Here is a 24,255-nt window from a genome sequence, read left to right on the forward strand (position 1 = left end):
TATAGACACCTCTCATTGCGGGGATTCAAACCTTCGTTCATATGTTGTGATAAACTAGCCCCTTCCGCTAGACCCAATCTCTATTGGTAGGTCAAGGAATATTATATGTACTCAAACACGAAACCGTTGATGTCAATTCGTTATAACATGATTCAGGAAGGGACAAATATTGGAACATTTAAATTTTACTGTGTTTTTCGGATGCGAGAAGCAAAATGTTATCAATGCAAACGTAACATAAGATAGTTGTGTATCTATAACCATATGCTTGTATGGTTCGAATGCATTTTGTTGTATTGTTGTATTTTTAGCTGCGACAATTAATCTAAAAACAAAGCATTGAATCACATTATTCGCAATCCTATTTAGATGTAGGCAAATAAAAAATCCTATTTGGATAGATTACCTGGCAGAGTACCTGGGGGTACATCGGCCAAAAATAGCGACAGATACACACCCTTCGCAAGGGACAAGTGGGCCAGTAATGCACAGGCGAGGCCAGTTCTTTCGGAGCTGGTACTCAATTATAAGGATTGTATGTTTACGGTGGAAAATTGACCAAGTCCACTAAACAACTTCAGAGTAAAGCCGAAACCGCATACAAGGCTCCTCCTAAATAGCGGGGATCTTGCTCCTCCGTTGCAGTCTTCGACTCTGCCAAGGATTATTTTGATCGTTAGCTTTTGTAGCCGCAAATCTATAGGTTCGGCTAACATTTGCGCCTCAGTAACATAAACATACATGATCCATATCGTGGTTCAATCTCCCGATGATCCTCAACAATGAAAACTCCAGACTCAAATCCGAAAACATAGCTTTGAAACAAAATAGGATCCACCAGTCCACAGCCGAAACATTAGAATAGAACTTTAATATTGTTTAAGTTTACGTACTGCCTACATCATAGAAGCACACAAAAATAACACACGAAAAGGGAAACGCCAGCCGCGATACATTGTTTAACTTAGTCCACTTCCTCGATCTTGGGCCCAGCACCAGATCCGCCAGCTGAAGGAGCATCCTCATCCATGGATCCCGCAGCATCACCCCCAGCACCCTGATACATCTTGGCAATAATGGGGTTGCAGATACCCTCCAACTCTTTCATCTTGTCCTCAAATTCGTCTGCCTCAGCAAGCTGGTTCCCATCCAACCAACTGATAGCCTCCTCAATCGCATCTTCAATCTTTTTCTTATCAGCAGCAGGAAGCTTGGAGGCGATCTTCTCATCCTTCACAGTGTTCCTCATGTTATATGCGTAGTTCTCAAGTGCGTTCTTAGCCTCCACTTTCTTCTTGTGCTCCTCGTCCTCAGCCTTGTACTTCTCCGCCTCCTGTACCATCTTCTCAATCTCTTCCTTTGAAAGCCTTCCTTTGTCGTTGGTAATTGTAATCTTATTCTTCTGCCCTGTAGTCTTGTCCTCCGCGGATACATTCAATATCCCGTTCGCATCGATATCGAAGCAAACATTGATTTGTGGGACTCCCCTTGGAGCAGGAGGAATGCCAGACAACTCAAATTTACCAAGCAGGTTGTTGTCACGGGTCCTGGTACGTTCACCCTCATAGACCTGAATCAGCACACCGGGCTGATTATCAGAGTAGGTTGAAAACACTTGCTCTTTCTTGGTGGGAATTGTGGTGTTCCTGGGAATCAACACAGTCATGACACCCCCAGCAGTTTCCAAACCGAGGGACAAAGGAGTGACGTCCAGCAACAGAAGGTCCTGTACTTTCTCATTGCCTTCTCCGCTGAGGATGGCAGCTTGGACAGCAGCACCATAGGCAACAGCCTCGTCGGGGTTAATGCTCTTGCAGAGCTCTTTACCGTTGAAGAAGTCTTGCAACAATTGTTGGACCTTGGGAATTCTAGTGGATCCCCCCACAAGAACGACATCGTGGACACTGCTTTTGTCCATCTTTGCATCCCTCAAACACTTCTCCACGGGCTCCATACACTTTCTGAAGAGATCCATGTTCAGCTCTTCGAACCGAGCACGAGTGATAGTTGTGTAAAAGTCAATGCCTTCATACAATGAGTCAATCTCGATGGTAGTTTGAGCGGTAGATGAGAGGGTCCTTTTCGCTCTCTCACACGCTGTTCTCAACCTCCTCAAAGCTCTGGGGTTCCCACTAATATCTTTCTTGTTCTTCCTCTTGAATTCCTGAACAAAATGGTTCACCATTCTGTTATCAAAGTCCTCACCACCCAAGTGGGTATCTCCGGCAGTTGCCTTCACTTCAAAAATACCTTCTTCAATGGTGAGAAGGGAAACATCAAAAGTCCCACCACCAAGATCGAAAATAAGAACGTTCTTCTCGCCGGTGCTGCTAGCTTTTTTGTCAAGTCCATAAGCAATGGCAGCAGCAGTAGGTTCATTAATAATACGCATCACATTCAGCCCAGAGATAACACCAGCATCCTTTGTGGCTTGGCGCTGGGAATCATTGAAATATGCGGGCACAGTAACAACGGCGTTCTTCACAGTAGAACCAAGATAGGCCTCGGCGATCTCCTTCATCTTTATGAGAACCATTGAAGAAATCTCTTCGGCCGCAAATTGCTTCTCCTCACCCTTGTAAGTGACTACGATCATGGGCTTGTCCCCCGGGCCAGCAATCACCTTAAACGGCCACAATTTGAGGTCACTTTGCACCGATGGATCACTGAAACGCCTACCAATCAAACGCTTGGCGTCTGCAAGAATGACATCAAATAACGTCTAAAATCAGAAATAAAAATTATCATGCCTGGTATCCAAAAAGGACCGAAGTAAGCCACCTTGTCATCCTTCATTACTAAATAGTGCGTGACTCCTTTTGCTAAAAAGATTTTTTTTAAGCCACATTTTGACTTTAGATTGCATAACTGAGGGAAAAAAGAGCATAAATTCTCTGTTTTCATTCACCAAAAAACTCCTTTTCCAGGGAGTTATTAAAAAGAACAAAGAACCATAAAGTCCAGAGTACCAAAAACTATTAAGAAATTACGGGAACTAGGAATTAGGAAATTATGAATTACTGCTGGGCAAGCTGGAGAATTATTGACCACAAAAGCTCAAAACATATAGGAGAGCAGAAAAATATAAACAGTTCCAGACTAGCCAAGCCCCTCCTCTGTTCTGAAAGAAATTTAAAAAAGAACCCCCCCCCACACAGAGAGATACTAAGATTCCACCGCTTAATGAACCGTTGCAAAACGCAATAATTCAAGCATGATCACAAGTTAATTCGTGCAAAATCCCAGTAGACACATGTCAGTACTCACCCGGAAAAAAAATCTTCGTGGCACCCCGACACCGATTAAGTAAAGTGAAATCGCGGGGAAAAATAATTAAACCAGGAAACAATTCCTATGTCAACTGTCCAAAGAAAAAAATGAACAAAGAGATCAGAGGTACATACCGAAAACAGTGTTGGTCGGATTCATCGCGACCTGGTTCTTAGCAGCATCACCAATCAATCGTTCGGTGTCAGTGAAAGCCACATAAGATGGCGTCGTCCTGTTACCCTGATCATTGGCTATAATTTCGACCCGATCATGTTGCCAAACACCAACACAAGAATATGTCGTACCCAAATCAATTCCGATCGCCGGACCCTCGCCTTTCCCGGCCATAGTCGCTCAAAATTTCACAACAAACGAAAATTTCAAGTTTTGGACGACAAGATTACAACCAAAGCAGTTTCCGAAGTTGAATGGCGCAACGGGCAAAGAGCGCGGGTGTTATAAAGGAATAAAGTTGGAATTCTGGAAGCTTCAGTCAGTGAGATGTGAGCCGTCGGATCTAGAATTAGAACAACTAAAAACAAAAATGTTTGCTAAACCATTTTCAACAAATTCAGTTTTCCTGTAGCTCGAACTTTGTAGTTGGTTCGAGAAATTTCTGATACCGTGTGCGTGGTGGCAATGTCGCGCGTGTTGGAGAAATCGTGACCGTTGATGAGAGGGGGCGGCTTCGCAGGATTTGCGTTTCTCCCGCGCGTTGGGTCGCATGAGTCACGAGGATGTTGGGGTTAATTTGGAGTTTTCACTTTTGAAATGTGGTTAATCGGAATTGGAAATGCACTTATCTTCTGAACCAAGAAAGCAACCATTTTCTTTTTTTGACCAGCAAGAAAGCAACGAATTGGATTTCGTTGTACCGGTAAAAGCATAAAGTGTCGCGCCTTTTCGTTTCAACTTTTCTGGCTTCTTTATGAGCTTTGAAAATATGATTTGATTATTTGTGGTAATTCACTAATTTGTAATCGTAACTCATCCTTTCAGAATACATTAGCCTGATGAGACGTGAAATTAAAAAAAAAAGAGAAATAAATGCTTTATATTTTATAAATATTTTTGTCCATAATTATGAAAATAATAAATTTTAAATCATCAACAAAGTAAGAATATGAAAATTATATTGTTTATTGGTCATAAACAGTATGAATGATTTTAAAATTTGTGTATCTACCAGCAGACCACTTTTATTACTTTAAAATAATAATAATAAAGTGTAATAAATACTTCTTATTGACTCATTGTTTGATACTTTGATGTAAATTCCTAATGGTTCAGATCCAATTAAAATTACAAATTATTGAGACCTAAAATAATTATGCTTGATGTTTTTAACGTGCAGGGAAAAATAAACAACCATGCAATGGGGCTTCTCGAAATCAACTGGGAGGAGAAATTATCTTTGAAAAAATGATTAAAAAAATTTATAAATGTCAAATAAGGAATATCAATAAAAAATTTTTGTCATTTGTAAATTTAGTGTTGTCAGTACTAAATAAATTGTTATTACCAAACCTAACGTGCAATTTAATAATTTTCAGCTTTTTTTTTTAAACATTTTCCCATCGTCTTTTCCTGCGTAGAAACGTTCAATCTGATTGGTATGATTGATTAGATTAGAGGTGTGTAAATAGGCTTGGGTGTGACGCACACTCCTCACTGAGAATTTGTTGATCTAAATGACCCTCCTGTGCAATTCAAAGAGCCCTTTAATGGAAAATATACTGATGATGATATGTAAATGTCGTGCGCAGTAACTTATTGGCTTGGGGGAGAACACTGAGCTGTGTGAGAAAAATCTTGAATTCTCAAAAAGGTAAGGCTTGAACTTTTTGTCACCGTTATACAGTAGTAACATTTTTCAGAACAGCCATGCTGGTAGCTTATCAAGTATAATTGTTATGAGTTTTACTTCTATGGCTGCCCATTATGCATTTTCCTTTCAAACTCGCTCTTCAAACTACGAAACGAAATTCAGTTAAAGGGATATTTTTGCGTTGATATTATTAAAAGCGTGCTTGATGAGAAAATAGTTTAGACTTACAAGAGGTGAATAATAAATGAACATTTAATTTCTAAGGCTAATGAGCAATGAAGAGTTAAAACTTCACTAGATACCTTATAATCTGGTGGTATTGACGTTTTCCTATAAATTTAAGGCATCCCGCTTACAACCTTATGCCGTTAATGGTTATTCCTCTGATTCGGGGAAACTAAAAAAAAAGAAGGTTAACATTTAGCTGCTCGAAATATTCAGTAAACTGAATCAAAGCCACGCATATATCACGTCTGTATAATTTGAAAACGATAACAAGAACTCAATCTGCCAGACGCTCAGCTTCACCTGTAACATGCAAATTGGGGGGGGGGGGGAATCAGTATAATGTATTATTCGTTCTTCTTTAATTGACCGATTTTATTGATTACGAGACTATTAAATTATATGGAGTTACATTTCACTGTCACCAGCTCAGCTTTATGTTTTATTCTCTTAAAATTTCCCATGAATTTGAAGGGAAATGATAATGTCTATCTCCCCGGCCTCAAGTAAATACTGCTATTCTGCCATTGTTTCACTATTCTTATTATCTATTTTCCTGTTTGTGTGCGTGCCTTTTATTGTACATGATTTGTCCTTCCACGAAACACAGATTCCGGAAATTTCCTATTAATCACTTTGTTCTCGCTCATCACATGAAGATAGTTTGGTCCCGGTGATTTCAAAGAAGGAGTCTGCTTTATTAATTAATGGGCAGTATGAGATTCACATTTTTCTTATGAAACCTGAATTTTATTTAAACACCGGATAAAAAGATCACATAGAAAAAACCCGGTACCTGGTTTGAGTAAGGCTCAGATTAATGAGATTCACATTAATTGCATTGAGGTGGAGCCTGTCTTATGAGAAATTCTGTCAATGCTCCCAATATACTCGTACTTCATAATTCACTGTCAGGACCTCTTTTCATATAGATATGACTATGATTATTAAATTGACATTAACTGATTGCTGCCCTACAAAGCAAATAGCCATTAGTATGATACTACACTTTTTTTTTTTTGGCTGGCCATACACCTAATACTCTCTTTGTCCTATTTTTACAAGCAAAAATCACAGAGATTAAAAAACTAGTTAAAACTGTTAAAAACATTAAATGTGCAAAAACTGAAATTTTTTTCTTCAAAATGCTCTTATTTATTCAGGAGAGAATATATGAAAGCAAATAAAAAAAATATTATAATAAAAAGAATTATGAAAAAGAGAATGTGTGATGAGTAGGGAAGTTATACTAAAATATAATTTTCAGAACATTTATTATAAAATGATGTTTCAGGAAATAAAAAATAGGGTTAATATAATATTTGTTTTCTTAAGTTTGTCCTTGTTTTAGTTTTGGGATAGTTTTAGTTACTCAAGGATAAAATGGATTAAGTTTTTACTAATTTACAGGGCCGGTGTTTTAAATGAAAAGAAAATCAAAAGATCAAAATCTGGGATTTAAAACTTGAAAAACCAAAACTAAAACGAAGGCAAACTTAAAAAAATAAAAATATATTAACTATAAAAAAATAAATACATTAACTATTAAAATAGTTTTTAACAAAGAAAAATAAAAATTTAAAACAACCTATAAATAATTAAATATTGCTTTTGTTTACCTATAATGGAATGGTTATTGTTGCTTGTGAGAATGTGAGGCCCTTTATCAGTTGATTTTAATAAAAAGAAAGCCCGCCTGAGTTAAGCTGACGTTTACTTGTCACATCAAATTGTATTTTTTAAATATTATTTTCCAGACAAATTTAACTAAATGTTGTTTTTTCAGAAAGAAAACAGAAAAATAATAGTTAAATAATAAAATCTTTAAATGTTAATCTATATAAGTAAAATTATAATTTAGGTATAAGTGATCAAATTAGGATTTACAAACTTGTTAAAATAATCATATTGTCCTTTATTTTTTTTAAAAAAACCCAGTATACTCACTTAGGGCTTGTTTGGTTTGATGGGAAGGTAGAGAGGGGTGAGGGAGGTTTTATCCTCACTTTGTTTGGTTTGACTAAAAAGAAAGAGAGGAAGGGATATTTAATGATCACTTGTTTGGTTTAAGAGAAAGAGGAAAGGGATAATAATAATCAATTTACTATTTTATCCTTATATATTAGTTTATATTTTTTTATTGATATATTATATAAATTAATTTATATCTTAATTTAAATTATATGATTTAATAAAAATTCAGTCTTATTATGTTAATATGTACATTAAAAAATTGGTACAGTAATTTTTTATTCTAATTAATATAATAATATATTTGAAATAATCAAATTAATAAATTTTATATGCTCTAAAATATATTTAATAAATAATATATTTAAAAAAACAATTAATTTTATAATGTTATCATTGTTTATTTAAATATTTTTTAAAATTAATTTTTATTATAATAATTTATATTTTTTACTTAGGATAATATATTTTTTATTTGAAATAAATATTATAATAACATATTTTATAGATAGTCGTGAAATATTAAAAAAAATATAAGATTATGATGTTCCAAAAATTTAACTTCTTTCCAATTTGGGGAGAGTTAAAATGGGAGTAGGGAAAGAAAGAGAGGGCACATTCTGACTTTCCTCCTCTTCAAAATTTTTAACCAATGAAGGGAGGAGCTCATTTTTTCTCTTCTCCCCCACCCTCCCCTCTAACCAATCAAGTCCTTAACATCAGTTGTCAAAGCTCTATTTGTAGATTTTAATTTGATTACCCACATTTAAACTATAATTTTACTTATTTAGGTAGCTAGTGAGATTTTGGAATTTAAGAATATTTTTCTGTCATTTTTTCATTATTTTAATTGATTCGAACCATAAAATTATTTTTTCAATCATTGTATCAACTTTGATAATGAATTTCTAGTTTCTGTCTATACATTTATTAATCAATAGTCCCTCCTATCTTTTTTTTATAAAAATATGGAATTTGAATTGTCTTATTTTTTTATAAGATTTTATGGTGGTTATCTAAACATTTACGATGTGTTTGGCTTGACGGAGGGAAGGGGAAGGGAGGGATTTTAATTGAGAGAAGGGGAAGGGAGGGATTTTAATCAAGGGAATGGGAGGGGAGGGGAGGACAGGGGAGGGTAGTTACAAAGGGAGGGGAGGGAGGGATTTTAATGATCTCCTGTTTGGATAGATTGGAGGGGAGGGGAAGGAGCAATTTTAATACTCCTCCGGTCCTTAATATAAGACCCATTTAACTAATTTGATTAGATTAAGGAAGTTAGGTAAGTTAGTTAATTATAAGAAATATGACACGTTTTTCCTAAAATACCATAATTATATTTCTTAATACCTTATCTTTCTCTTCTACTTGATTATGGTTGAAAGGGTATCCATAGGGGTAATTTAGAGATAATTGATAAATATGAGAAATGGGTCTTATATTTAGGACCAAAGCCAACTCACCAATTGGGTCCTATATTAAGGACCGGAGGAGTAATACCTTATTTTATTCTAATAAAAAATTGACTATTTTAACCTCATAAAATTTAAATGAATTTTCTCACTTTTTTATTTTGTTAAGATATAACTATATATATAATACAATTTACCAATTTTGATTTACAAGACACAGTCACACACTTATAGAATATCAAGATAAAAAGTCACAAGTAATAGATTTCAATCAGAGAAAAGACCTTGAAGATGAAAGAAAATACCAGAGAAAAAAAAAAAGGTTTACAAATGCTCACTAATTTTGGAGACAATTATCTTAATAACCTCTTGTTAGATGCTCAAAAGAACTCTTTTGTGTAGAAATGTTTACGACTGATTAGAGGTTAACAAATCAAAAGAGTACATAAGGAATTAAAATATTATTTCTCACCTCCCCTCCAAAAAACCCCACTTTTGGAGGGAAGGCTAGAAGGGAAGGAGAGAGGAGAAGAACCCCTCCCCTCTTTAAAAAACATCTTAACCAAACGAGGGGAGGGGAGGGGCTCTCTTCCCCTCCCATCCTAAAAAATTACACCAACCAAACAAAGGGAGGGGAGCAACTTCCCTTCCCTCCCCTCTGAAAACCCCGTACCAAACACAGTGTTAATGTATTTTTACTATTTTTATTTCTAATTAATTTGATATATTATATTAATTAAAAATTTTATTATATTTTTTCTTTTTTACTTGCCTCTTATAAATAAAGACATGCTTAAAAAATTATTTTTATATATTTATTATTTTAAAATAATTTTAATTAGTTTTTTAAATCACGTAATTTTATTGTCATGCTGTTATGGAAAAAAAAGACACATAGGCGGTAATTATTAATATTAACAGTTAATGAACCTCGAAGGAACAAAAATGAACCAGTATTGATTGTAATGCTTTGTAATCCATTATTAATTCAAAAATGAACCTCGAAGGACCCCATAAATTATTTACAATCCCCGTACAATGACGATAAACCCCCGAGCATATGACGCGTCACGAAGGGATTGGCGGAAAAAGGTTGCCATCAGCATTCATTTGGCTCGCAAAATATACGGATAAATGGAGAATATCTAATTCCATTGTCTTCCACTGCCAAAGCTTCCTCATCTCCCTTCCTCCCACCCTTCTGTCAATGAGAAGCTGAACTGTATTTGTCTCATCCTCCGTAAGCTTCTCTTCCATGGCGAAGACATTAATCTCCTCTCCTTCGTTCATCGGCACCCCTCTTCCTTCTATCTCTCGCCTTGGTCTACACACCTTCCATCTCCCTCATCGTAGGCTGGTCAGCACCCGAGTTAAATTCAGCTTCCACGAAATCCCCCCTATTCACTCCCTCAGTGATTCATTTGACCTCAGTCAAGTCGTTACTAGAGCTGAAGCGCTTCTTTATACCCTTGCTGATGCCGCGGTTTCTGCCGATCCTGGTGCTGGTGCTGCGGCATCGACCTCCACTGATGTTGTCGCGCAGAAGAACGGAGGGTGGTTCGGTTTTATTTCTGAAGCCATGGAGTTTGTTCTCAAGGTAATCGTTTTAGATTTTTCGAAACTCTAATCTATCCTACAGCAACTTATATATTAGACGAAGATTTTTTTTATTTTTTATTTTTGCCAAGTATATACTCCTCCCGTCCTTATTATAAGACCCAATTTGACTTTTTATTTAGTGCTAATTATAAGACTCAATCCATTTTGTCTCTTATATTTATGCATTTTTTTCCCAGATAATCCTTCTAATAATGATAGTTTTAGCCAATATACTTAATTAGCAAGGATATTTTAGGAATGACAACACTTATTTATTATAAATAACCAACTTAACTTACTTCCTTAATTTCCTCAAATAAGTCAATTGGGTCTTATAATTAGGACCGGAGGAGTATTAGACGAAGATGCATAATTGTTAGGAAATAGGAATTTTCATATTAAGCAGGCGACTAATTGGCCTAGTCACTTGACCGTAATATATGTTGAGCGGTAAAAAAATAAAAAATTTGTTATCCAGGTTATGCAATCATTGTGTGACTGAAAACGGTATCTGTGATAAATCATGCTGGGAGGTCACCGATTCTGAAAGAAGCGAAACATTAGATTTTGTGATGGGCTTACTGGATTTATATAGAAAAGCATCATGCATACGAGGTTTACTAGACACGTCGTATTAAAATTATGAAAAACTTGGCAATTATTGAATTGTTATTTATTAGAGAAATCATAAATTACCCGATTTGACACGGGAAGTATAACCAAATCTTAAATTGCGGCATGTATGTTATATGCAAAGCAATAAATGGAAATGTATTTTTCCCCGTATAATTGTGTCTTAAATGTGGAATCATAAACGTTGTTTGTTATTTCCAGGTGTTAAAAGATGGCCTGAGTGCTGTGCATGTGCCTTACGCATATGGATTTGCTATTATATTGCTCACTTTTATTGTTAAAGTTGCTACATTTCCCTTGACAAAGCAACAGGTTAGTGCAAAATCAGCAGCTTCATAGAGTCAGTTTTAATGTGCGAAATTTTGCATTTTCATGGAAATTTTTCACTCGAGAGGGTGTTTGGAAAACACCAAAAGCTCTTAAAAAAAAATATTTTTATGCAAGTCGAGATAGAACTTCTTTCACATATTTACCTCCTATACCTTAAAATCACTTTCAAAAAGCTAATTCAAACACCCCTCAAATCATTCAACACTATTTTCCCCCTGTAGAAGTAACTGATTTTTTCCCATAACCCTAAGATACTTCTTATCCAAACCACCATGAATAAAGCACAAATGCAGGAGAACTGAAATCACATGGCAATTATATGATTTGCTTGACCACACCATGTTCAAATGCTGATTGTAGTAAATATGTAGGTTGAATCAACACTTGCTATGCAAAATCTTCAACCAAAAATTAAGGCCATCCAAGAAAGATACGCTGGCAATCAGGTGAGTGATGTTGGTGGCTGTGTGGTCTGAATAAGTCGTTCATTCTGCTTTTAGCAAGTACTGTTTTATTTATTGAAACTTTAGCATGGTTCTCTCTAAACAAGTCATTGCGTTGTCTTCTTTTAAGGAAAGAATACAACTCGAGACATCAAGGCTATACAGGCAAGCGGGTGTCAATCCATTGGCTGGTATGTTCCATCTCACCGTTGCTTTTCTCTTGCTCTTCTTCCTGCTCCTGTTCTTTTCTTATTCTTCTTCTTGCCACTTGTTTTGACAAAATATTTGTCATATGAGGTTGATCACTCATAGAATCAGAAATTTGGTGGCGAACATTTGTTAATAACACAGGATGGTCTGCAAGTAGTAATTGTTATATCAACCCCGTCCTTTTTCCTTATCCATATTGCCCCTCAGGGGTCTTTCTCTAACGTTACTTCTATATTTCAGTCAGAACTTCTTTGTTTTCTGCAGTTTTATGTTTTTTGTATGTACTTCCTCAGTTATCCTTTCCTTGTTTGCTTGTATAGGTTGTTTACCGACTTTGGCTACCATTCCTGTCTGGATAGGTCTCTACCAAGCTTTATCAAATGTGGCAAATGAAGTAATTGATGCTACAAAATCTTTGTCAATTAAGTGGAGATTTTTATGGATAAATGATCCTCTGATATTACATCTGATTGTTTCTGATTCTGGAAAACCATTTACTTGAAGGGGCTTTTGACAGAAGGATTTTTTTGGATCCCCTCTTTGGGTGGTCCTACTACCATTGCAGCTAGACAAAGTGGATCTGGAATTTCTTGGCTTCTGCCATTTGTGGTAAGAGGAATATTTTTCCCCTTCATTGGTGAAACAGTAATTTATCCTTGGTACTTCTTGTTTGCGTAGTTCTTGTTACGATTTCTGTTTGACGGAAAAAAAATCAAAGAAGGAAAAAAGTTGTGGTTTTCTCACACTATACCTTTTACCTTTTATTACTCCTTTGGTCAATTTTTTTAATATGGTTTGTAAAATCATAGTATTTCCTCTCTTCGTTTACTAATTGAATCCTTTTCTGCGTCTTCTTTACACTAGATGGAAGTTTTTATTACTTTTCTTACTAGGGGAAGGGGTGGATTTTTGTGTTTCTTCACTTTTTTCTTTAACATCCTGCTGCAACCTGTATTGAAAAATTTACTGGCTTGCAGAGGTTGGTAGTCTGAAATTTCTGTGACCACATACATAGCTTTACTTGTTCTACAAGAATAATGGCTTCTATGAGATTGACCTGCATTTCATTTGTTCGCTTGTTCCGCTCATCTATTGAGTAGGAATAAATGCCCTATTCTCTGTCTATACTCTGTAGCTTTCACTGATATATGGCGAAAAACAAACTGCCATGTAGGATGGTCATCCACCGTTGGGCTGGCAAGACACCGCAGCATATCTTGTTTTACCCATCCTTCTTGTTGTTTCTCAGTATGTTTCTATGGAAATTATGAAACCCCCCCAGGTAAACTGCGACTTTTCCTTCTGTTCAGATCCTTTTACACGAGAGTCCTGAGTGCTTAATGACTTATTTTAACAGACTGATGATCCGGCTCAAAAAAATACACTTCTTGTTTTCAAGTTTCTTCCGCTCATGATTGGTTACTTCTCGCTGTCTGTCCCTTCAGGGCTATCGATTTACTGGTTAGTGTTTCAGAACTATGTTTTCAATATTAGCCACTTTTTGTTGATTTTATTGCCTCAAATGCCTGCATTTTTTCGCCCTTTTTGGATGTGTCTTCTTACTGTAAACCTCTTGTATCATTATCTCCTTTTCTACCTTTTTCAAACACGTTCATGCATGTTCAATGCAGAAAGAAATATATATGAGAAACTTCAGTTCTTGTTTTGGACGGAGGGTACCATGTTTCTCAAACAAATAATGTCATGTTATCAGTTATCCCCTCTTTTTCTTCATCCAAAACAATGCAAATTATCTTATTTTGTTGTGCTAGGTTTACAAACAACGTTTTGAGCACAGCACAACAAGTATGGCTGCGCAAATTAGGAGGTGCAAAGCCTGTTGTGAATGAAAATGCAAGTGGAATTATTACCGCAGGGCGTGCTAAACGATCGGTTTCTCAGCCAGAAAGAACCGGTGAGAGGTCAGTGTGGTATGACACATAATACAGACATAATTTTTCAGGTCCTCCTGAAATTTTCTTATATAGAATTGGCGATTTTTAGGTTTAAACAGTTGAAGGAAAAAGAGAAAAAGAAGTCAAACAAGGCACTGCCTCAAGAAGAGGCTCAACCTCTGGCTTCTGTTTCTGATTCTGATGGTAGTTCAGATGAGGAGAGTGATGACAAGGTAAATATTCATCTTGTATGGTGTTAGTTTAAATATTACGTCATTGCTGACTGCTGCCATCCGAGCTCCCAATTTATCATGAAATCATTTTTTTGTTTTTATTTAAAGAATGAAGAAAATGAGAACCCTTGCATTTGCATCAGTGGACATAGCCAGAAAACCCTCTATTGAGTCATAGTTGTTATTATTTGTAATGTGATTCCAACTTCCTTTTTTTATATTGCAAATTAATCAGTTCATAATATCAAAGAATATGCAAAACTAAGCTCATCTGCCTGCGTTTAAGATGTCAGCTCCAGCCCAACACTGCACATTATTGCACCTCACTTTAAAACCTTGCCGTGATACTGCAAGTTATGCTAACATGAAGATTAATTGATGAATTTAGTCAAACTAGATATTCGGGGAGTTGAAAAACAATATGTGGACTAGGTAGTGGATATAAGATATCGCTGCCTTCCTAAGGGCTCAAATGATATTTCACTTGAGAACCCAGCTATGAAACATATTTCCCATTACTCAGATTGAAGGTGTGTATGTCACTGTCTGTCACAAGGCCTTGCTGTTCTCCCAACAAGCGGGTCAAGTTCTAATTTTTTTTCCTCAACGGAACTATACGTAATTGTGCTTCATGATCATCCTGAGGCGTTATTTTTTGCTGCCTGAGTTGTATCTTATTAATTAATAATGCTGACCACTCCCCCCCCTCCCCAAAAAAGAAGAATGAAGTATGGGGTTCTCATCTGTATTCTTTTCACCGAGAAGTCTACAACACTAAGTCAACTTTTTATAGGGTGACGGAGTTGCGGAAGAAGCATATGCTTCAACAATAAACAAGGAGGTTCCAAATATGAGGGAAAGAAGAAGCAAGCGCTCAAAGCGGAAGCGGACTGTATAAAGCGAGTCCATGCGGCTGTTTGTAGTTTGAAAGGAGACATGTATATTACAATCGATTGTATCTTAGCCTCCTGTGCCATTTTTGGACTGGCTTATTCAAATTGAATGTGTCATTTAATCATGCAATGATGAGCTCTCGATGACTAATATTATACAAAGTAGGTAAAGAAATTTGCCTCGTGGGTAAATTTCCTGTCTTTCGATGATGAATTCTCTGATAGAAACGGGGAGGCATAACAAATTTATAACTTACAGTATATAAAGAAACGGGGAAAGCTTCTGATGCAAAGGAGGCCATGACTGCGCATGAGCAGAATATCGAGCTGATTCCATGGACCATGATTGTGACTTCGTTAAAGGAAAGGGTGGCCAAGATAAGATGTGAAGGTTTGGGAATTCGAATCAATGCGAAAAAGGGGGGGAAAAAAAGAGCCTTTGCGAGCTGATAGGAAGTAGAAAGTGAAATAGGAATGATATTTAGATTCTACTGAATGCGATAAAACTTAATGATGACCAATATAACAACTTATAAAGTACAAATATTCAATTATCAAACCCCATTTTGTACAACCACAATGTTCCTAGAAACCGGGGTCTCCCAAGGCTCCTCCTAAGAAACGGTGACTGGTGTCTCCGTTGATGTCGAATGGCTGTGTTCATCCTATCATCGCTTTATGTTTTAGATGGCGGTTGGTGATTCCCTATGGGATTCGGGCCTGATGGGCTCTTACGAGTCCTTTTATCTTCATCCTGCAATTCCCAGTCATTGGCATGCATCAGGCTTATGTCTATGCTTACTGAGAATATGGCAAAATATATAGAAGAGATCGATTTCAGCTATCATATTCGAACGCAGGAGTTCCATCATTATAACATATCATTTCTCGCAGGTTTTGAACTAACTACATAAAATTTGATAATATTCGAATATTTGAGAAATAAACCTCTTCAGCGACACTCTTCGCTATCAAAATAGAGATTTTCGCTTGAACTTCTTAACAAGGAGCAAATCTGAAATTCCATCTAATGACAAGGAGGCGTCAACCTCTTGACGAAGAAAGCTTTTCACGTAATTATATATCCTAGCGAATTAAAATCACGTAATGAAGATGACAAAACCCTGTCTTGGTACTAACCCAGGAAGGTATGACATGCCCAGAATGTGGCATTGTGCTGGGTCGTAAGGTCCTGAGCTTGACATGAACTGGTGGGAAGGAACAGAGAAATGAGCGTGAGCTAGTCGCAGCAGAAACAATGCTGGCAAAAGCCGTCAATATTTTTCTGCATAAGCAAAAATAATTACCTGCTGGAATGGCCTGAACATTGGCAGTGAAATGATTGAACGGAGAAGCTGCAAGGAGGAGACACAGTAGGAGAAGACGGAGGAAGATTTGTCCTCTCATCTTTGGCACTGGTTGAAGTGGAGAGTAGCAGAGTTATGGTGTTGAGAGTGAGAGATGAAGCAGTATTTATGTGCTGCGTCTTTTGGTCTATAATGATAACCGAACTTGAATTTTGATCCAGAGAATGTTTGTTAAAAGATGCCCGGGAATCCTATGCCAGTATTTGCATTCTGATTTGATAATTGATAAGATCGAGAATCTGTATTTATCTTCATTGTGGATTGACTTCTTACCTGCTATCATTTCTCAGTTATCATTGCCTCCATGATAACCAACAAAAAAACAAAGTTTTCCAAGTACCTTGCCATTATTTTTCTCTTGAGTGCTTAGCCTTGCTGTCCTCCCACCCTCCCAATTCCTTACTCTTCAAATCAAGTTTTGAGCACATTTAGTTCCACTCGTTAACGCCATGCGCCCTACAGATTTGAGACTAATTACTTAAGGCCAACAAAATCTATTACCATATTCTACACTCATTGTTAAGTAATGGTTTCTCCGTCAGAATATCTCACCAGAGATGTCCCTAAATACCTAGACATCTGAAGTTGGAGTGCAAGCATGCCATCCTTCTTCATCGCACTCTGGCGTAAAGTAAACTTGTCTTGTAGTTGAAGGCACAGCACACTGGCTTTGCCTTTTGTACGTTTTCAAAAATTTAAAGTGAGCTAACAAGACTACAAGGGTGCTCTTGGCATGGTGTGATAGACAAGATGAGCTTTTACGAGAGACATGATGAAGATCTTTAGTTATAAATTCAATTGTTGTTATGATTGCCTAAAGTTAGGATTGAATCAAGACAATATCACCGAAACTGAATAGTATATACACATGTCCCCGAAATGTTCCGCGGCAGATAAGAGAACAAAAAAAATTGCAAGGCCCCATGAAATAAGGACCATCATGATCAGCTTAATTACCTGATTTGCTTCGTAATTTAGACTTTGTCCTCCATAAACCAATCATGGCTTTCGAAGTTCAGCAGAAGGAGAGGTGGGAGAAAAAATGTGACTGACTTGTTTTGACTTCCATTTTGTTTCTTTTTCGGGGAATAATGATGACTAGGCTTATAGAGTGCCTTGATTTAATGGGCTGGACCGGGGATTGGATGAACAGGCCATTAGTTTGGGCCCAAAACTAAGTGCCTTCGGCCTACTTGTTATTTAGTGGGCCTTAGCCTAAAAACCTTGATGTTACCCCATGGGTATTTCCATGAACGGACTCGGCATTACAAGTCTATGAATTCCAAGAGCCCTCGGTTTTTTTTTTTTTGGGGGGGGGGGGGGACAAATCGAGGATAGTTCGGGTATGGTCTGCCGAACATGTATTTTTCAAAACAAGAAAGGAGCTCACATGATTTCTAATTGAAATTCGATCATCTCTAAATCAGTGTCTGTCCTTTTTATTTATGTGAAAATGGTTTTCGCTGTCGTTATTCTTCTTGCAATATTTCAAAATATAATTTTTTTTCCCAGCAAAAAAAGCAATTCAGCTAGCTCTGGGACACATTTATCCAGTTTACATTAATAACATTAAGAATCCAAAATATAAAGAGGAAAAATGTGAATGTAAATGTAAAAACATATTTGTATATTTATCTTTCTATGTATTGTGGAAAAAGGAGTTTTAAACTAACTGGCGATGATATTAATGAAAGAAGTCGCAGTTGCTTAAACACAAAGTCTTGGGTCTGAGTTTGTATAAATGTAAAAAATATCTTTAAAAAAGCTATACTACATTTATGAGCTGACTTGAATCTGTATTAACTTACCAGTTCCAGTCTTATTTATAAAATTTTATTTGTAAACTATAAATAAGAGATTATAATTAGAAGTGCAATTAGAAGGGAAGGTAGCATTTTTGGGTGTTGGATAATGGGGAGCTTATTAAAAATTGAAACGATTGGCTTTCACGTTTTCAAATATACATGAATAGTCGGGGAACTGGTTCCGCAATCGTTCAGAGGGCAAAGTTTCTGTGAGTTCTGGGCTGTGCAGCAGAGAAAAAGTAAAGTGATAGGCCGACAATTACCTCGCTAAACGAGCTTCTTATCCGATTGCCCCTCGTTTGTTCGTCGCCATCTTCAACTAATATTGATTATTTGCTTCATAAAAGAAAAGCTTAGGTCGATCTTTTTTAATACGCTAGTTTTTTTTTTGCAAGTCATCTTGAAATATTTTATGTTATTTTCTTACTTGAAAGCAGGCCGAGGGAGGGCAGGGGACATACTTATCGTTAGGCAAAGCAGCAAGTGCGATTTAATTTAAATTTGCATGCCTAATTACTTTACTTATCCACTTAATAGTTGTATTAGTAAATAATAACAGCGCGGAAGCCTCGAGATTCTGGGGGGTGGCTCCCTGGTTTGCATTTCCCGCGCACAAAGCACTAATGATTCTAAAGACCCCACTGTTTGCTTTGCAGTCTCACAGTTGTTCCGCAGGTTTCTGACCCCACTTTTTCTCCACCCCCCCTAATCTGCTTTTTCATCAGTGAAATTGAAAGAGCGAGGGGCAATTCCGTCACATGAAATAGGCCCAAATCAGGTCCCTCTCTTGCTGACCGGCTTCTTTCACAGCAGCAGCCCCCAAAACCTTGAATCAAATACAGCTCTTCTCTCTATAAAATGAACCAACCCGCCTCTCTGATAATCCCCACACTCCAAGCATGGCTTCTCCTTCCTTCACACGCTGCCTTTCACTTGCCATAGCTTCCTTCTTCATCCTCACTACTCTCACTGACGCCACCATCTTAACCCTTGTCAACAACTGCAAGTTCACCATTTGGCCCGCCATCCAACCCAACGCCGGCCACCCCGTTCTCTCTCGCGGCGGCTTCGTTCTCCAGTCTCTCACTCACATCTCCATCCCCGTACCGGACCGACACTGGTCGGGTCGGGTCTGGGCTAGAACAGGCTGTAGCTATTCCGGTAACCAGTTCCTCTGCGCCACCGGCGACTGCGGCGGTCGCCTCGAGTGCAACGGCGCTGGCGGCGCAGCTCCCGCTTCTCTGGCTCAGTTCAGCATCCACCATGGTGCGAACGACTACTCCTCCTACGGCGTCAGCCTCGTGGACGGCTTCAACGTCCCCATGACGGTGACCCCGCACGAGGTAAAGGCGTGTGTCCCGTGGTGGGTTGCCGTGTGGATCTGCTTGCGACGTGTCCTCCGGTGTTGCAGCACCGTGTGCCGCAGGGTCACGGTCCGGTGGTGGCGTGTAAGAGTGGGTGCGAGGCTTTTAGGACGGACGAGCTGTGCTGCAGGAACCATTACAACAGCCCACAGATGTGTAAGCCTTCGACTTACTCTGAGTTCTTCAAGCATGCGTGTCCTGCGACCTTCACTTATGCTCATGACAACCCTTCGCTGATGCACGAGTGTTCTTCCCCAAGGGAGCTCAAGGTGATATTCTGCCATTAGAGGGTTAGGGATGTTTGATAATGAATGTAACTTCTTCGGGTGTCACTACATCTGGGCTCATTTGAATAAGAAATGTAAGCGGGCTCGTAATCCTCTAGTTTTTTTTTAATTAATGGTCAAATGAACGTAATCTTTGTCTTTGATCTGCTGCGTTCCAGTTCCTTGTGGTTTCCGCTGCTGTTGTTGTTTGTTCTGGGTGCTCAGCTGAACACTTGAGTCAGAGATGTGGCCCCGAAATTTTGCTTCGGGGGGCGAAATCTTAATAAATTACATAACTTGATGAGTAATCCGTGCAAATGTTTGCATGGCTGTCTAATTAAAATTAAAAATCATTAATAGTAGTAGAAGTAAACTTTATGACACTGATGTTTGAATGGAAGAGTGAGAGTGAGACAGAGGTGGCGAGAAGGACTGAAGGACGGGTTATATAATACTCCATCCGTTCCTAATTACAAGATTTTTTTTAATAGATTTGTCTCTATTTATAAGGATTTTTTTGAGATTATCTGAACATTTAACATATTGTTATATATCTTATTCTTAATAAATTTTCATGTAATTCTCCATACATTCTCTCTCTATTTATCTTATTATTTTTTATATATTTATTAGGGTTATATTTAAAAAAAATATTTGTTACTTATTAATTATTTTTAATTAATTTTAACTGTTTTTTAACCTAAAAATTCTTATAATCAGGGATGGAATAATATTAATTAATGTTAGTAAAAAGTATGATTCTTTCAAATGATGTGGACTGAGTAAAAGCATGCCAATACAAAGTGAATTAAGAGTTTTTTCTTTTTAGAAAAATACAATCAAATCCGAAAAAAAAAAATTACTAAAACGTTAGTTTGAACAATTTATAATAACAAGTTCGTAAAGAATAGTAATTTTTGAAACTTGTTTTTTATATATATATATATTTTTTTCTTATATGAAATTTTATTGAAAAATTATGATTTATGTAAAATGTATTTATAACTGTAACATACCTGAAAGAGAGAAAAGGCGGGAACATTTGGAGGCGTATCAGCAGCTGCAGGATAGGCTGACAATCGTGGTTAGACTGGCAGAGCGTAGGGTCTGTCATGGTTTGACGGGGAAGGAAGGACATGAGCCTGCGGTTAGAAAGGGCAGGTGACCCAAAAAAAAAAAGGAGAAGAAGAAGCAGCTAATGCTCTGCCATGATATGACCCAAAAAAAAAAAGAAAGAGAAACCTAAACTGAAATTATGAGAATAAAAAAGATAAAAAAAATGATCAATACATACATAATATATAAACAAGAGAGACATAATATATATATATACATAATAATAGAACTTGAACCAACAACTTTTAAACTTTTGTGCTGGTAAAAAAAAAAAAACTTTTAAACTTTTGAACTGTTTTGAATTGATAATTAGATATGACTTTTAAATTGAAAATAAATAAATAGAACTCGAAATAAATTGGTCACATGAGGACGCCTTAATCATTTTTCCATACTTTCATAATTTCAGATTATTTTGGAATGTCAGCGGCCTTTTTTTTTTTGGTCATTTTTGGGAAAAGCTAAAACTAACCCTACCTCGTAGAAACAAATTTTGAGAAATTTTCCTGTGTGATTTTAACTTGGTGAAAAAATAGTCGTAACAGACTATTTATTATAGGAATAAATTAAATGAAGTTAAGATGACCTTTCAAAAGAATATGAAATACTATTAAAAAACAATTTTCAAGATTTCTAAACTTTGATTTTTAATTTAGATTTTATGATTTACAATTCTGCTTGAGGTTGAATTTTGCTTATTTTAATAGTATGTAGTAGTTTTGAGTATTTGTATCTGCAAGGTGATCGTTCTTAAATGAGGTAAACCTTTCTTAGCCAAACAAAAACCCAGTCAGCTTCGTTGTCTGTTATCTCCAAATTTCGAATCTTTGAATTGAGGCGAGTAGCCATGAGATGCGTTCCTGTGCACGTCACGTGCTTGCCTTCCCTTTCTTGCTCCCCCCCCCCCTCAAACCTTGTTGATGAAGTCGCCAGTGAAATTAAAGTTGGCAAGGCTAATTATGTTACGAGTTGCTAGAAATAGGAAATTTGTCAAGCTTTGTTGGCAAGAAAGTAAATGCAGGCACAGAAACAATAAAAGGAGTCGCTTTTTTTTTATTTAAATCAGGACCCCCCCGGAATGATATTAAATATGGATGAGATCAAAAGAAAGGAAGGAACGAAATGCTGTGCCATTCATGCTCCCCACAGTTTACGTAATTTGATTAATATTTAATTTAATATGTACTAGATACTTTAGTTTCATTGTTAAAAGGCCCATACAAATTATCTTATCCTGGTGGCAAATAAATGGAAGCCCACCCCACATGAATACTTATCCAAAAGTTTCAAAGGCCCAGACACGTATTCGAAGCTGGATCCAATGAAAATCTAAACACATGTTCCAAGGTCCATGATTTACAAAGTCCCAGGCGCCTCAAAATGAGGGAACATTCTGCAGTGGCTTACTGCTCCTCTGTTTTTATTTAAAAATTACTTCTAATATGTTTCACACAAATTAAAAAAAATTTAAATTTTATTGACTCTCATGTAAGATTTAACAATTTTTTAATTTTATTCATATTTAATATACATTATATTTCATATAAATAAAGTCTACATAATAATAAATAAATAGTGAAATTATATATCTATACAAAAAATTTGTCTTAATACCTTATAAATAGGACTAAAAAAATATCTTCTCTGATCTAAACACATGTTCCAAAGTCCAAGATTTACCAAGTTCCAAGTGCCTCAAAATGGGGGCAAATAACTTACGACTCGTTAATCCTATTTATAAGTAGCTTCTAACATGTTCTATACAGATAAAAAAACTTTAAACTTTATTAACTCTCATTTAAAATTTAACAACTTTCTAATTTTATCTATATTTGATACACATTATATCTCATATAAATAAATTAACATAATAATAAATGAATGGTGAAATTATACATCCATACAAAAATTTCTTTCAGTGTCTTATAAATAGGATAAAAAATATCCTCTCCCTCTATCTTATAAACAAGATAAAACAAATATTTCTAAAGTTGAGCGTCAAAGTTGGATGAGGGGAACAATGACTCGGGCCTTTGGAACTAGGGGGGGGGGGTTGGACGAGGATTAGCCACCATGATCATATATCCATATCTTCATGGATGGCCGTGGGAATCTGCACACTGATACTCTGATAGCTGATCGAGGGGCGGCATACAGATGAAGATGATGATTAACTCATCCATCTGTGTCAAGATGGTTAGCTATTAATGTTAATTGCCTAACCAGTTGGAGACCTTAAAATTTATACGAAGGTTTAGATATAATAAAGGTGACCGGTGCAGACTTCTAATTGGAGGTGGTGTTTTCAAAAATGTTTTATGTGACGAATTCGAGAATTTGTTTTTAAGCTCATTAAAAAAAAAAAGATGTAAATCAAGTCCGGTGTTATTATAAATTTCGTGCTCTTCCTGTTCCCTAAAACCCTGACTTGCTATTTCAAATGGCAATCGGTCTTGCTTGTCTAATTGAAACTTTCTGACTGGGGCCATGACACGCCGGTGCTCGTTGGTGTGGCGCCAATTAATATGTATTAAAGTGTAAAATGACCTCATCATGGCACCGCCCCCTCTCCGCCGTCGCGCGCTGCCTTACTTGAGACGCGTGGAGGTTTTCCTTTTGGTTCCCCGCCCCCCATTGTTCTGAAAAATTATCATAAATCAAGCATCCAGATACAGGCTTTATTATTATTTTTTTTTGGGCCAAAACATCAGGCTTTATTATAGATATTAAAGTCTTTTTTTTATAAATTAAGATAAATTTCGCTACATATTTATTTTGTATACTATAAAAATATTTTTAAAATTATGATTTTGATTTTACTCAAACATTCCTTAAATTTGTGCGGTGTTAGCTGGGCCTAATATCATCAATAATTAAAATCCCCTTATTAAAAATAGACACCTCAAATAACTGAAACTATATCTCAACAATAATAATATCTAAGCTGGTAACAAAAACATTAATAACATCCGGACAATGAAAATATTTATGCCACCACCTTGCGAAATGCCTATAGGAGATTTTCCTCTTAACTTATGATATTTTTAATTCTTAACATAAGATTTTGTTTGACTTTTATCTTAACTCTAAATATAAAATCTCAATTTATTTTATCTCTTATATTTATCTATTTTTTCTAAAGTTAGTTTTTGTAATAATCATAGTTCTAGGCAATACACTTGATTAGCAAGAATATTTTTAAAAATATAATATTTATTTATTACAAATAAACAATATAAATAATTTTATTAATTTACTCAAATTAGTTGACTAACTCTTATATTAAGCACCGGAGGTAGTATCATATAGAATGATATTTCTTTTGTTCGTATAGAATATTGTTTTCAAGTAAAAGAACCTCATCTATACGTTATTTTTGAGTCAGATAACCAACT

The 24,255-nt window shown here is 36.4% G+C and overlaps 3 protein-coding genes and 1 pseudogene across 3 annotated transcripts; 2 read left to right on the forward strand and 2 right to left on the reverse strand.

Moving 5' to 3' along the window:
* Window positions 1-727: 727 nt before the first annotated feature.
* On the reverse strand, window positions 728-3,705 carry LOC114732639 (heat shock cognate 70 kDa protein 2). Its single transcript, XM_028919960.1, has 2 exons — window positions 3,405-3,705; window positions 728-2,697 (listed from the first exon to the last, which is right to left on the reverse strand). The coding sequence occupies exons 1-2, from the start codon at window positions 3,616-3,618 to the stop codon at window positions 965-967; spliced, it is 1,947 nt and encodes a 648-aa protein (XP_028775793.1). The 5' UTR covers window positions 3,619-3,705; the 3' UTR covers window positions 728-964.
* A 6,160-nt stretch (window positions 3,706-9,865) lies between these two features.
* On the forward strand, window positions 9,866-15,134 carry LOC114732640 (inner membrane protein PPF-1, chloroplastic). The gene is made up of 11 exons (XM_028919961.1): window positions 9,866-10,303; window positions 11,140-11,250; window positions 11,640-11,714; window positions 11,842-11,902; window positions 12,242-12,315; window positions 12,426-12,530; window positions 13,096-13,203; window positions 13,279-13,382; window positions 13,694-13,843; window positions 13,926-14,049; window positions 14,843-15,134. Exons 1-11 carry the CDS (start codon window positions 9,962-9,964, stop codon window positions 14,945-14,947), a joined length of 1,359 nt encoding a protein of 452 aa, XP_028775794.1. The 5' UTR covers window positions 9,866-9,961; the 3' UTR covers window positions 14,948-15,134.
* A 192-nt stretch (window positions 15,135-15,326) lies between these two features.
* LOC114732642 (CLAVATA3/ESR (CLE)-related protein 46-like) lies at window positions 15,327-16,380 on the reverse strand. Its single transcript, XM_028919962.1, has 3 exons — window positions 16,250-16,380; window positions 16,083-16,150; window positions 15,327-15,696 (listed from the first exon to the last, which is right to left on the reverse strand). Exons 1-3 carry the CDS (start codon window positions 16,347-16,349, stop codon window positions 15,619-15,621), a joined length of 246 nt encoding a protein of 81 aa, XP_028775795.1. The 5' UTR covers window positions 16,350-16,380; the 3' UTR covers window positions 15,327-15,618.
* A 2,568-nt stretch (window positions 16,381-18,948) lies between these two features.
* On the forward strand, window positions 18,949-20,052 carry LOC114732641 (osmotin-like protein; annotated as a pseudogene).
* The last annotated feature ends 4,203 nt before the right edge of the window (window positions 20,053-24,255 follow it).

This window comes from Neltuma alba, unplaced genomic scaffold (assembly GCF_004799145.2).
Source record: "Neltuma alba isolate B1F8T4 unplaced genomic scaffold, ASM479914v2 tig00012920_pilon, whole genome shotgun sequence".
Taxonomy (NCBI): Eukaryota; Viridiplantae; Streptophyta; class Magnoliopsida; order Fabales; family Fabaceae; genus Neltuma; species Neltuma alba.